At 47.4% G+C, this 14,077-nt stretch overlaps 1 protein-coding gene across 3 annotated transcripts in view; it reads right to left on the bottom strand.

The window, feature by feature from the left end:
- The window catches only part of GRK5 (G protein-coupled receptor kinase 5), a 534,562-nt gene that overhangs the window by 25,715 nt on the left and 494,770 nt on the right, over nt 1-14,077 (bottom strand). For all 3 annotated transcript variants that reach the window (XM_088466452.1, XM_088466450.1, XM_088466453.1), the window contains 3 exons: nt 6,109-6,198; nt 5,478-5,686; nt 951-1,088 (listed from right to left, as the gene is read on the bottom strand). In XM_088466452.1, coding sequence (XP_088322578.1) covers nt 951-1,088; nt 5,478-5,686; nt 6,109-6,198 — 437 coding nt within the window. The remainder of the gene's footprint in view (nt 1-950; nt 1,089-5,477; nt 5,687-6,108; nt 6,199-14,077) is intronic.

Genomic DNA, 14,077 nt, shown 5'->3' with positions numbered 1-14,077 from the left:
AGTATATGATGCGGTATGAGAAAGGCACGCCATCTGTCTCAGTATATGATGCGGTATGAGAAAGGCACGACATCTGTCCCAGTATATGATGCGGTATGAGAAAGGCACGCCATCTGTCTCAGTATATGATGTGGTATGAGAAAGGCATGCCATCTGTCTCAGTATATGATGTGGTATGAGAAAGGCACGCCATCTGTCTCAGTATATGATGTGGTATGAGAAAGGCACGCCATCTGTCTCAGTATATGATGTGGTATGAGAAAGGCACGCCATCTGTCCCAGTATATGATGTGGTATGAGAAAGGCACGCCATCTGTCTCAGTATATGATGTGGTATGAGAAAGGCACGCCATCTGTCCCAGTATATGATGTGGTATGAGAAAGGCACGCCATCTGTCTCAGTATGTGGTATGAGAAAGGCACGCCATCTGTCTCAGTATATGATGTGGTATGAGAAAGGCACACCATCTGTCTCAGTATATGATGTGGTATGAGAAAGGCACGCCATCTGTCTCAGTATATGATGTGGTATGAGAAAGGCACGCCATCTGTCTCAGTATATGATGTGGTATGAGAAAGGCACGCCATCTCTCCCAGTATATGATGTGGTATGAGAAAGGCACGCCATCTGTCCTTTAGTTGAAGTGATCCATTCTAGCCTCTATTTTGTCTGTGTTTGGGAAAGGGTAAGGTTACTGTGCTTCTCTGCTGCAGTGTGAGGGAGGGAAGAAGCGACAGTGCTGACAAGGGCAGAGTGCCGGAGCAAGAGAGGATCCCTGCCAACACACCACAAGCTGGGTAGCATCAGTCCTATGATAATCCAACATACTTTAACATATATAATACATAAAGCTGATGGAGAGTAAATACATATGTGGTACATGAGTTGTTGGACAGTACATACATGATACACTAACCATACTGTTCATATCAATCCGAATAGTACTCACATCAGGAACAAATGGAGGATCCATGATTCCTGCTTCTAATCTCTTGAAGTTTATAACTCTGAAAAATGGGTGTCGCTTCACCTCCAGCGCCCTCCCCTCGTGACACCCCAAACGCTGCTTCACATCTTTGGTGAGGAGCTGGCAATTAAAAAAAAATGAATACAAATTTGATTACACAAAAGAGCAAAAACAGAAGCCACCAATTTCCACAGTATTTCCAGTAATTTCTATACTATCGTCTCTCACTGTTACTATCCAGCAGTAATTCTCACTGTACTATCGTCTCTCACTGTTACTATCCAGCAGTAATTCTCACTGTACTATCGTCTCTCACTGTTACTATCCAGCAGTAATTCTCTCTGTACTATCATCTCTCACTGTTACTATCCAGCAGTAATTCTCTCTGTACTATCGTCTCTCACTGTTACTATCCAGCAGTAATTCTCTCTGTACTATCATCTCTCACTGTTACTATCCAGCAGTAATTCTCTCTGTACTATCATCTCTCACTGTTACTATCCAGCAGTAATTCTCACTGTACTATCATCTCTCACTGTTACTATCCAGCAGTAATTCTCTCTGTACTATCATCTCTCACTGTTACTATCCAGCAGTAATTCTCACTGTACTATCATCTCTCACTGTTACTATCCAGCAGTAATTCTCACTGTACTATCATCTCTCACTGTTACTATCCAGCAGTAATTCTCACTGTACTATCATCTCTCACTGTTACTATCCAGCAGTAATTCTCACTGTACTATCATCTCTCACTGTTACTATCCAGCAGTAATTCTCACTGTACTATCGTCTCTCACTGTTACTATCCAGCAGTAATTCTCTCTGTACTATCGTCTCTCACTGTTACTATCCAGCAGTAATTCTCACTGTACTATCGTCTATCACTGTTACTATCCAGCAGTAATTCTCACTGTACTATCATCTCTCACTGTTACTATCCAGCAGTAATTCTCACTGTACTATCATCTCTCACTGTTACTATCCAGCAGTAATTCTCACTGTACTATCATCTCTCACTGTTACTATCCAGCAGTAATTCTCTCTGTACTATCGTCTCTCACTGTTACTATCCAGCAGTAATTCTCACTGTACTATCGTCTATCACTGTTACTATCCAGCAGTAATTCTCACTATACTATCATCTCTCACTGTTACTATCCAGCAGTAATTCTCTCTGTACTATCATCTCTCACTGTTACTATCCAGCAGTAATTCTCACTGTACTATCATCTATCACTGTTACTATCCAGCAGTAATTCTCACTGTACTATCATCTATCACTGTTACTATCCAGCAGTAATTCTCTCTGTACTATCGTCTCTCACTGTTACTATCCAGCAGTAATTCTCACTGTACTATCATCTCTCACTGTTACTATCCAGCAGTAATTCTCACTGTACTATCATCTCTCACTGTTACTATCCAGCAGTAATTCTCACTGTACTATCATCTCTCACTGTTACTATCCAGCAGTAATTCTCTCTCTGTACTATCATCTCTCACTGTTACTATCCAGCAGTAATCCTCACTGTACTATCATCTCTCACTGTTACTATCCAGCAGTAATTCTCACTGTACTATCGTCTCTCACTGTTACTATCCAGCAGTAATTCTCTCTGTACTATCATCTATCACTGTTACTATCCAGCAGTAATTCTCACTGTACTATCATCTCTCACTGTTACTATCCAGCAGTAATTCTCACTGTACTATCATCTCTCACTGTTACTATCCAGCAGTAATTCTCACTGTACTATCATCTCTCACTGTTACTATCCAGCAGTAATTCTCTCTGTACTATCATCTCTCACTGTTACTATCCAGCAGTAATTCTCTCTGTACTATCATCTCTCACTGTTACTATCCAGCAGTAATTCTCACTGTACTATCGTCTCTCACTGTTACTATCCAGCAGTAATTCTCACTGTACTATCGTCTCTCACTGTTACTATCCAGCACTAATTCTCTCTGTACTATCATCTCTCACTGTTACTATCCAGCAGTAATTCTCTCTGTACTATCATCTATCACTGTTACTATCCAGCACTAATTCTCACTGTACTATCATCTCTCACTGTTACTATCCAGCAGTAATTCTCACTGTACTATCATCTCTCACTGTTACTATCCAGCAGTAATCCTCACTGTACTATCATCTCTCACTGTTACTATCCAGCACTAATTCTCACTGTACTATCATCTCTCACTGTTACTATCCAGCAGTAATTCTCTCTGTACTATCATCTATCACTGTTACTATCCAGCAGTAATTCTCACTGTACTATCATCTCTCACTGTTACTATCCAGCAGTAATTCTCTCTGTACTATCGTCTCTCACTGTTACTATCCAGCACTAATTCTCTCTGTACTATCGTCTCTCACTGTTACTATCCAGCAGTAATTCTCACTGTACTATCATCTCTCACTGTTACTATCCAGCAGTAATCCTCACTGTACTATCATCTCTCACTGTTACTATCCAGCACTAATTCTCACTGTACTATCATCTCTCACTGTTACTATCCAGCAGTAATTCTCTCTGTACTATCATCTCTCACTGTTACTATCCAGCAGTAATTCTCACTGTACTATCATCTCTCACTGTTACTATCCAGCAGTAATTCTCACTGTACTATCGTCTCTCACTGTTACTATCCAGCAGTAATTCTCTCTGTACTATCGTCTCTCACTGTTACTATCCAGCACTAATTCTCTCTGTACTATCGTCTCTCACTGTTACTATCCAACAGTAATTCTCACTGTACTATCATCTCTCACTGTTACTATCCAGCAGTAATTCTCTCTCTGTACTATCATCTCTCACTGTTACTATCCAGCAGTAATCCTCACTGTACTATCATCTCTCACTGTTACTATCCAGCAGTAATTCTCACTGTACTATCGTCTCTCACTGTTACTATCCAGCAGTAATTCTCTCTGTACTATCATCTCTCACTGTTACTATCCAGCACTAATTCTCACTGTACTATCATCTCTCACTGTTACTATCCAGCAGTAATTCTCACTGTACTATCATCTCTCACTGTTACTATCCAGCAGTAATTCTCACTGTACTATCATCTCTCACTGTTACTATCCAGCAGTAATTCTCACTGTACTATCATCTCTCACTGTTACTATCCAGCAGTAATTCTCACTGTACTATCATCTCTCACTGTTACTATCCAGCAGTAATTCTCACTGTACTATCGTCTCTCACTGTTACTATCCAGCAGTAATTCTCTCTGTACTATCATCTCTCACTGTTACTATCCAGCAGTAATTCTCACTGTACTATCCTCTCTCACTGTTACTATCCAGCACTAATTCTCTCTGTACTATCATCTCTCACTGTTACTATCCAGCAGTAATTCTCTCTGTACTATCGTCTCTCACTGTTACTATCCAGCAGTAATTCTCTCTGTACTATCGTCTCTCACTGTTACTATCCAGCACTAATTCTCTCTGTACTATCGTCTCTCACTGTTACTATCCAGCAGTAATTCTCACTGTACTATCATCTCTCACTGTTACTATCCAGCACTAATTCTCTCTGTACTATCATCTATCACTGTTACTATCCAGCAGTAATTCTCACTGTACTATCATCTCTCACTGTTACTATCCAGCAGTAATTCTCTCTCTGTACTATCATCTCTCACTGTTACTATCCAGCAGTAATTCTCTCTGTACTATCATCTCTCACTGTTACTATCCAGCAGTAATTCTCACTGTACTATCATCTCTCACTGTTACTATCCAGCAGTAATTCTCACTGTACTATCATCTCTCACTGTTACTATCCAGCAGTAATTCTCACTGTACTATCATCTCTCACTGTTACTATCCAGCAGTAATTCTCACTGTACTATCATCTCTCACTGTTACTATCCAGCAGTAATTGTCACTGTACTATCATCTCTCACTGTTACTATCCAGCAGTAATTCTCTCTCTGTACTATCATCTCTCACTGTTACTATCCAGCAGTAATTCTCACTGTACTATCATCTCTCACTGTTACTATCCAGCAGTAATTCTCTCTGTACTATCATCTCTCACTGTTACTATCCAGCAGTAATTCTCTCTGTACTATCCTCTCTCACTGTTACTATCCAGCAGTAATTCTCACTGTACTATCATCTCTCACTGTTACTATCCAGCAGTAATTCTCTCTGTACTATCATCTCTCACTGTTACTATCCAGCAGTAATTCTCACTGTACTATCATCTCTCACTGTTACTATCCAGCAGTAATTCTCACTGTACTATCGTCTCTCACTGTTACTATCCAGCAGTAATTCTCACTGTACTATCGTCTCTCACTGTTACTATCCAGCAGTAATTCTCTCTGTACTATCATCTCTCACTGTTACTATCCAGCAGTAATTCTCACTGTACTATCGTCTCTCACTGTTACTATCCAGCAGTAATTATACTAATCATTGTATGTACCCCCCACTCTATATACTAATCACTGTATGTACCCCCCACTGTATGTACTCACCATTTTACAGACGGACATTGCATCCTCAGAGAACTTCTGCGTATAAACCTCATCGGTTTCCAGGACTCTCCGATCCACCTCCTCCCTCTTCACCTTCTCCTTCCTGCCCCGGAACGGAGACTGTCCCGCAATCATCTCATAGATCAGGCAGCCGAGGCCCCAGTAATCAGGGCTGAAGGTGTAGCGCTGGTTATTGAGAACCTCGGGGGCTGGGGGAAGAGGATCATGTGACGCAATGAGAACATACATGGAGGATCATCTGTACACGCTTACATTGTATCGCCATTATTACACACATCTAATGATGTTTAACCCGGAGCACAAATGCGTCTGGGAGAATATACCAGATTCATCATCAACTTGAGAACTGCATCCATATTGCGTAGGCGCAAGCTTTGCGTTTGGCACAGAAAAATTTCATAGATAAGTGTAATTTACATCGCAGAGGGCGGAGATTAGCCAATTACAGTTCTCGGCTTCCAGGTGAAGACCCTGATTTGCTGCTCCAAGTGCTATAGACATCTAGCTCAGATAATGGCGCAAGTAATGTGACACACTGCGATATGCAAACACAGCCCATTGCCTCAAATCTATGGCGCTGCTCCCACCTGCACAGAGGTGTTATACTCACCCATGTACCCCACTGTCCCCACACGCCCCCGGATTGAGTCTCCCTCTGGAATTTTCACAGCTAGACCCAAATCTGATATCCGTATGTGACCTGCAATGGGGACACAAATGTTAAGGAAATAGTTATGACAGAGGAATTCGACCCCACCAAAACATATAATAATTACTGGTTTATTCTTGGGATAAATTAAATTAAAGTTTATGTTACAGCAGCAGAAATGTCACCTGCACACATTGCTCTGATCTGGTTTCTTGTCCACTTAATATTCAACTACATTTTCTCTACCTGAGTTTAGCTACTGATATTAAAGTTAACTCCACCCAAAACTAGAAATTCAGAAGATGGTGCTTGTCCCAAAAGTCCATCATCCCGCACCCCGACATACAGGATATCTGTGGTGTCCACCCAATGTCTCCAGCCATTCCTCTCTTTCAAGTGCGGTGGTGTGATGTCAGAGGCAGCAGGAGAGAGGAGTGAGGCAGTGTGATGTCAGAGGCAGCAGGAGAGAGAAGAGAGGGGCAGTGTGATGTCAGAGGCAGCAGGAGTGAGAAGAGTGGACAGTGTGATGTCAGAGGCAGCAGGAGAGAGAAGAGAGGGGCAGTGTGATGTCAGAGGCAGCAGGAGAGAGAAGAGTGAGGCGGTGTGATGTCAGAGGCAGCAGGAGAGAGAAGAGTGGGGCAGTGTGATGTCAGAGGCAGCAGGAGAGAGAAGAGAGGGGCAGTGTGATGTCAGAGGCAGCAGGAGAGAGAAGAGTGAGGCAGTGTGATGTCAGAGGCAGCAGGAGAGAGAAGAGAGGGGCAGTGTGATGTCAGAGGCAGCAGGAGAGAGAAGAGTGAGGCAGTGTGATGTCAGAGGCAGCAGGAGAGAGAAGAGTGGGGCGGTGTGATGTCAGAGGCAGCAGGAGAGAGAAGAGTGGACAATGTGATGTCAGAGGCAGCAGGAGAGAGAAGAGAGGGGCAGTGTGATGTCAGAGGCAGCAGGAGAGAGAAGAGTGGACAGTGTGATGTCAGAGGCAGCAGGAGAGAGAAGAGTGAGGCGGTGTGATGTCAGAGGCAGCAGAAGAGAGAAGAGTGAGGCAGTGTGATGTCAGAGGCAGCAGGAGAGAGAAGAGAGGGGCAGTGTGATGTCAGAGGCAGCAGGAGTGAGAAGAGTGGACAGTGTGATGTCAGAGGCAGCAGGAGAGAGAAGAGAGGGGCAGTGTGATGTCAGAGGCAGCAGGAGAGAGAAGAGTGAGGCGGTGTGATGTCAGAGGCAGCAGGAGAGAGAAGAGTGGGGCAGTGTGATGTCAGAGGCAGCAGGATAGAGAAGAGAGGGGCAGTGTGATGTCAGAGGCAGCAGGAGAGAGAAGAGTGAGGCAGTGTGATGTCAGAGGCAGCAGGAGAGAGAAGAGAGGGGCAGTGTGATGTCAGAGGCAGCAGGAGAGAGAAGAGTGAGGCGGTGTGATGTCAGAGGCAGCAGGAGAGAGAAGAGTGGGGCAGTGTGATGTCAGAGGCAGCAGGAGAGAGAAGAGAGGGGCAGTGTGATGTCAGAGGCAGCAGGAGAGAGAAGAGTGAGGCAGTGTGATGTCAGAGGCAGCAGGAGAGAGAAGAGTGAGGCAGTGTGATGTCAGAGGCAGCAGGAGAGAGAAGAGTGGGGCGGTGTGATGTCAGAGGCAGCAGGAGAGAGAAGAGTGGACAATGTGATGTCAGAGGCAGCAGGAGAGAGAAGAGAGGGGCAGTGTGATGTCAGAGGCAGCAGGAGAGAGAAGAGTGGACAGTGTGATGTCAGAGGCAGCAGGAGAGAGAAGAGTGAGGCGGTGTGATGTCAGAGGCAGCAGAAGAGAGAAGAGTGAGGCAGTGTGATGTCAGAGGCAGCAGGAGAGAGAAGAGAGGGGCAGTGTGATGTCAGAGGCAGCAGGAGTGAGAAGAGTGGACAGTGTGATGTCAGAGGCAGCAGGAGAGAGAAGAGAGGGGCAGTGTGATGTCAGAGGCAGCAGGAGAGAGAAGAGTGAGGCGGTGTGATGTCAGAGGCAGCAGGAGAGAGAAGAGTGGGGCAGTGTGATGTCAGAGGCAGCAGGATAGAGAAGAGAGGGGCAGTGTGATGTCAGAGGCAGCAGGAGAGAGAAGAGTGAGGCAGTGTGATGTCAGAGGCAGCAGGAGAGAGAAGAGAGGGGCAGTGTGATGTCAGAGGCAGCAGGAGAGAGAAGAGTGAGGCAGTGTGATGTCAGAGGCAGCAGGAGAGAGAAGAGTGGGGCGGTGTGATGTCAGAGGCAGCAGGAGAGAGAAGAGTGGACAGTGTGATGTCAGAGGCAGCAGGAGAGAGAAGAGAGGGGCAGTGTGATGTCAGAGGCAGCAGGAGAGAGAAGAGTGGACAGTGTGATGTCAGAGGCAGCAGGAGAGAGAAGAGTGAGGCGGTGTGATGTCAGAGGCAGCAGAAGAGAGAAGAGTGGGGCAGTGTGATGTCAGAGGCAGCAGGATAGAGAAGAGAGGGGCAGTGTGATGTCAGAGGAAGCAGGAGAGAGAAGAGTGAGGCAGTGTGATGTCAGAGGCAGCAGGAGAGAGAAGAGTGAGGCAGTGTGATGTCAGAGGCAGCAGGAGAGAGGAGTCGGGCAGTGTGATGTCAGAGGCAGCAGGAGAGAGAAGAGTGGGGCGGTGTGATGTCAGAGGCAGCAGGAGAGAGAAGAGTGAGGCGGTGTGATGTCAGAGGCAGCAGAAGAGAGAAGAGAGGGGCGGTGTGATGTCAGAGGCAGCAGGAATGAGAAGAGTGAGGCGGTGTGATGTCAGAGGCAGCAGGAGAGAGAAGAGTGGGGCAGTATGATGTCAGAGGCAGCAGGAGAGAGAAGAGAGGGGCAGTGTGATGTCAGAGGCAGCAGGAGAGAGAAGAGTGAGGCAGTGTGATGTCAGAGGCAGCAGGAGACAGAAGAGTGGGGCAGTGTGATGTCAGAGGCAGCAGGAGAGAGAAGAGTGGGGCAGTGTGATGTCAGAGGCAGCAGGAGAGAGGAGTGGGGCAGTGTGATGTCAGAGGCAGCAGGAGAGAGGAGTGGGGCATTGTGATGTCAGAGGCAGCAGGAGAGAGAAGAGTGGGATAGTGTGATGTCAGAGGCAGCAGGAGAGAGGAGTGGACAGTGTGATGTCAGAGGCAGCAGGAGAGAGAAGAGTGAGGCGGTGTGATGTCAGAGGCAGTAGGAGAGAGAAGAATGAGGCAGTGTGATGTCAGAGGCAGCAGGAGAGAGAAGAGTGAGGCGGTGTGATGTCAGAGGCAGCAGGAGACAGAAGAGTGTGGCAGAGTGTTATCAGTGGAGGTAGAAGAGTGTGGCAGAGTTTTGGCAGAAGAGTGGCAGAGTGTTGGCAGAAGAGTGTGGCAGAGTTTTGGCAGAAGAGTGGCAGAGTGTTGGCACAAGTGTGTGGCAGAGTGTTGTCAGTGGAGGTAGAAGAATGTGGAAGAGTGTTATCAGTGGAGGTAGAATAGTGCGGCAGAGCGTTAGCAGTGGAGGTCGGAGGAAGCAGAGTGCGGCAGAGTGTTGGCAGAGGAGGTAGCAGAGTGCGGCAGAGTGTTGGCAGTGGAGGTAACAGAGTGCAGCAGAGTGTTGGCAGTGAAGGTAGAAGAGTGTGGCAGGGTGTTGTCGGTGAAGGTAGAAGAGTGTGGCAGGGTGTTGTCGGTGAAGGTAGAAGAGTGCGGCAGAGTGTTGTCAGTGGAGGTAGAAGAGTGCGGCAGAGTGTTGTCAGTGGAGGTAGCAGAGTGCGGCAGGGTGTTGGCAGTGGAGGTAGCAGAGTGCGGCAAAGTGTTGGCAGTGGAGGTCAGAGGTAGAAGAGTGCGGCAGGGTGTTGGCAGTGGAGGTAGCAGAGTGCGGCAGGGTGTTGTCGGTGGAGGTAGCAGACTGCGGCAGGGTGTTGTCGGTGGAGGTAGCAGACTGCGGCAGGGTGTTGTCGGTGGAGGTAGCAGAGTGCGGCAGGGTGTTGTCGATGGAGGTAGCAGAGTGCGGCTGTGTGTATCTTGCTGTAGACCCATTATACGGTCCATGTCAGTAAGTAATGTAGAGCACTCTTGTAGTGTAGAGATATGGATCAGATAAAACCATGACTTGGATACTGTGTATAATCTCGGCCAGCTCTGCTGACCATCACCCCGGGCCGTCGTACATCAGTGCCGCTAGTTCTCTCCATTATTTGATAAACCTGACAAAGTGCATCTTAGCTGCAGATTAATTTGCTGTTCATGCTGGAAACGTTCTATATTTTAGCAGTGTTTACACATGGAGCGTCCTTGGGATAGAGACGCCAGAACATGAGAGAGATTCTGGGCCTCAGCCCAGTTAGTGTCGTGAGGGTTTAACACTAATGCAAAAATAGCAACAATTCATGTGTGCAAGAATCCCAAATCGCTGCTTCCACGTGTGAGGTTCTGCAGCAGCTGTGGTGCTCGGGATAGGAAACTAGGTGCATAAAATTTATTTGATCATTTTATTATTTCATGATGTTACATCTGAATTGTGCTAGGATGGACTAGTCCTATGAATGCTCTTTTTTTCTCACTAGTTTTGAGTCAGATAAAGGGAAAAAAGGCTGAGGAACAGGGACGGTGAAAACAGGAGATATGGTAAGATCTTACCTTTGTTATCTCCGTTTCTACGAAGTCCTTAGGGTCCACAGGGATACCTTGGGGTATAGGGCTTGGCTCCAGCCATGGGCACCACAGATTTAAAGATGTCCCTCCCAGGATGCCCCGGGCCCCCCCACCTATACCCCGCCCCCAGGCCAAGGCACCTCAGTTTTAGTATCAAGCCATAGGCCGGGAGAGAGGAAAAAGGAAGAAGAAAGACTGGAACACACAAGATTCACTTTCTCATAGAAAAGGGAGACAGAAACTGGTGACCAGAACAACACCCTACGGAAGCACAGGGCATCAGGGCGGGCACCCTGTGGACCCTAAGGACTTTGTAGAAACAGAGATAACAAAGGTAAGTTCTTACCATATCTCTTGTTTTCTACCTCAGGGTTCTTAGGGATCCACAGGGATACCTTAGGGATGTCCCAAAGCAGTATCCTTCAAGGGAGGGGACGCTCCTGTGCCGAGAGGAGAATCCGCCGCCTGAAGGAAGCATCCTGAGAAGCAAATGTGTCAAAGGTGTAATGCTAGACGAAAGTATTGACAGAGGACCACCTGGCCGCCTTACAAAGCTGAAGAGCTGAGGCGACACGTCGAGCTGCCCACGAAGGTCCCACAGATCTTGTAGAATGAGCTTTTACAGAGGGTGGCAATGGAAGTCCCTCATGAGTGTATGCCTCAGAGATCGCCATGCAGATCCAGCGTGCCAATATCTATTTATTGGCAGGCCAACCCCTCTTATGAAATCCATATAGGACAAACAAAGAGTCCGATTTTCTCAAAGAACTGGTACGGTCCACATATATCCGCAGAGCCCGTACCACATCCAAAGAAGCCTCACCAGCTGAGAGATCAGATGAATTAAAGGCTGGGACCACAATTTCCTTGTTAATGAGGAAACTAGACACCACTTTAGGAAGGAATTCGGGACGGGTACGAAGTACCGCCCTATCCAAATGAAAAATTAGAAAAGGGGGACTACATGAAAGAGCCCCCAAATCCGACACCCTTCTGGCTGAAGCAATAGCCAAAAGGAACACTGTTTTTGCCGTAAGCCATTTCAGATCCACCGAACCCAAAGGTGCAAATGGAGGATCCTGTAGCGCCTTCAGGACCAAAGCCAGATCCCATGGAGCTACCGGATGGACATAGGGAGGCTGGATGTGAAGGGCACCCTGCATAAAGGTACGGATATCAGGCCGCGTAGCAATCCTTCATTGAAACAAAACTGACAGAGCAGAAACATGCACCTTCAGTGAAGCAAGGCGTAGACCTAAATCCAAGCCTGCCTGAAGGAAAGCCAAAACTCTCAATATTCTAAACTCGTGAGGATCGTACGCTTTAGGGCGGCACCGCTCAAAATAGGTATGCCACACCCTGTGGTAAATTCTAGCTGAAGCCGGCTTACGAGCATGTAACATGGTATTGACCACCACTCTAGAGAAACCCTTGGCCCTCAAGAGGGAAGTCTCAAGAGCCACGCCGTCAAAGATAGCTGACTCAGTTCCGGGTAGAGACAAGGACCCTGAGACAATAGGTCCAGCCTCTGAGGTAACAGCCAAGGAGTGTCGATGGATAGACACTGGAGATCCGATTACCAACTCCTTCTGGGACACCAGCAGGATCTTGCCTCCTTCCTGCCTGAACTTTCAATTTACTCGAGGCAGCAGGGAGAACGGAGGAAACAGGTACGCGAATTGGAAGTTCCATCGTGCCGACAGAGCGTCCACCAGGAGAGCTCCTGAGTCTCTTGTTCAGGATCCGTACGCCCACAGCTTGTGGTTGTGTCTGGAGGCCATGAGGTCTATTTCGGGAAGACGCCACTTGTCCACCAGGAGTTGGAACACCTCCTGGTGAAGAGACCATTCCCCCGGGTGTACATCGTGGCGGCTGAGGAAGTCCGCCTCCCAGTTGAGCACACCCGGAATGAAGACGGCCGAAATGGCCAGAAGATGGCCTTCTGCCCAAGTCAGAATGCGGGACACCTTCCTTAGAGCCACTTGGCTTCGAGTTCCTCCCTGACGATTTAGGTAAGCCACCGTGGTGGCGTTATCTGACTGAACCTGCACAGGTTTCCCCAGCAGGAACGGTCTTGCATGCTGCAGTGCCCTGAACACTGGTCGAATTTCCAATATATTGATTTGCAGGTCCGATTCCTCTGACGTCCACCTGGCCTGGAAGACATGTGAGCCTGTCACAGCGCCCCAGCCCCGAAGGCAGGCATCCGTTGTTAGAAGGACCTAATCCGAGATCCAAAACGGACTTACCCTGCTGAGATGAGACTTTTGTAACCACCACGTCAAAGACAGGTGCACTTCTGGAGTGAGCCTGATCATCTAGGGGCTTTATTTGATGGGGATTTCTGTCCCATCTGGACAGGATCAACATTTGTAGAGGCCTGGAATGGAACTGGGCATACTCCACCATGTCGAACGTTGACACCATGGACCCAGTAGCTTCATCGCTGAGAGAAGAGACACTCGGCGACTGCTTAGAACATTGCGTATCTTGGACTGCAACAGGGCTATCTTTTCCTCTGTCAAGAAGATCCAACAATGCCCTGAAATGGACCATTCTCTGAGAAGGAATTAGAGAGGACTTCTTCCAGTTCACTATCCAGCCGTGAGCCTGCAATACTGATATTGTCAGTTGTAGATGGCTGCAAAGGACTTGTGGCGACCCTGCCAACAACAGAAGGTCATCCAAGTAAGGTAACAAGTGAACTCCCTGCAACCGCAGGTGTGCCGCCATGACCGCCATTACTTTTGTGAACACCCGAGGAGCCGTGGAAAGGCCAAATGGTAGAGCCTGAAACTGGTAATGGAGGTCCGACACTGTAAATCTGAGGTAACGCTGATGAACCCTGGCAATGGGGATATGCAGGTAAGCATCCTGAATATCCAGGGATACCATAAAATCTCCAGGCTGCATAGCTAAAACAATAGAACGCAGAGTCTCCATTCGGAACCGAGGGACCCTTAAAAACTTGTTTAGGGACTTGAGGTTGAGTATAGGTCGGTATGATCCATTTGGCTTTTGAACCAGAAAAAGGTTGGAGTAATATCCGGTCCCTCTCAGGGATAACGGAACAGGTTGTATTACTCCCATCTGAAGCATTGAACGCACCGACTCTTGGATCGCTAGAGCCTTCGTTGTATCTGAAGGACCTGCTGTTACAAAGAACTGATGAGGAGGCCTTCTGCGGAAGGAGAGGGCATATCCCTGAGATACCACCTCCCTTACCCAAGTGTCTGTGGTGGAATTGAACCAACACTGGGTGTATTGCAGAAGTTGGTCTCCCACCTTGGGATCCCCCAAGGGGAGGCCCAACCCGTTAGGCTGAGGGTTTGTCATCCGGCTTGGCAGCTGGATGTCTGGTACTCCA

The sequence above is a fragment of the Taudactylus pleione genome, unplaced genomic scaffold (genome assembly GCF_031769625.1).
Source record: "Taudactylus pleione unplaced genomic scaffold, aTauple2 ptg003137l, whole genome shotgun sequence".
In the NCBI taxonomy this organism is placed as follows: Eukaryota; Metazoa; Chordata; class Amphibia; order Anura; family Myobatrachidae; genus Taudactylus; species Taudactylus pleione.
Note: the sequence above shows the minus strand (reverse complement) of the source record. Positions and strands in the feature narration are given on the sequence as shown.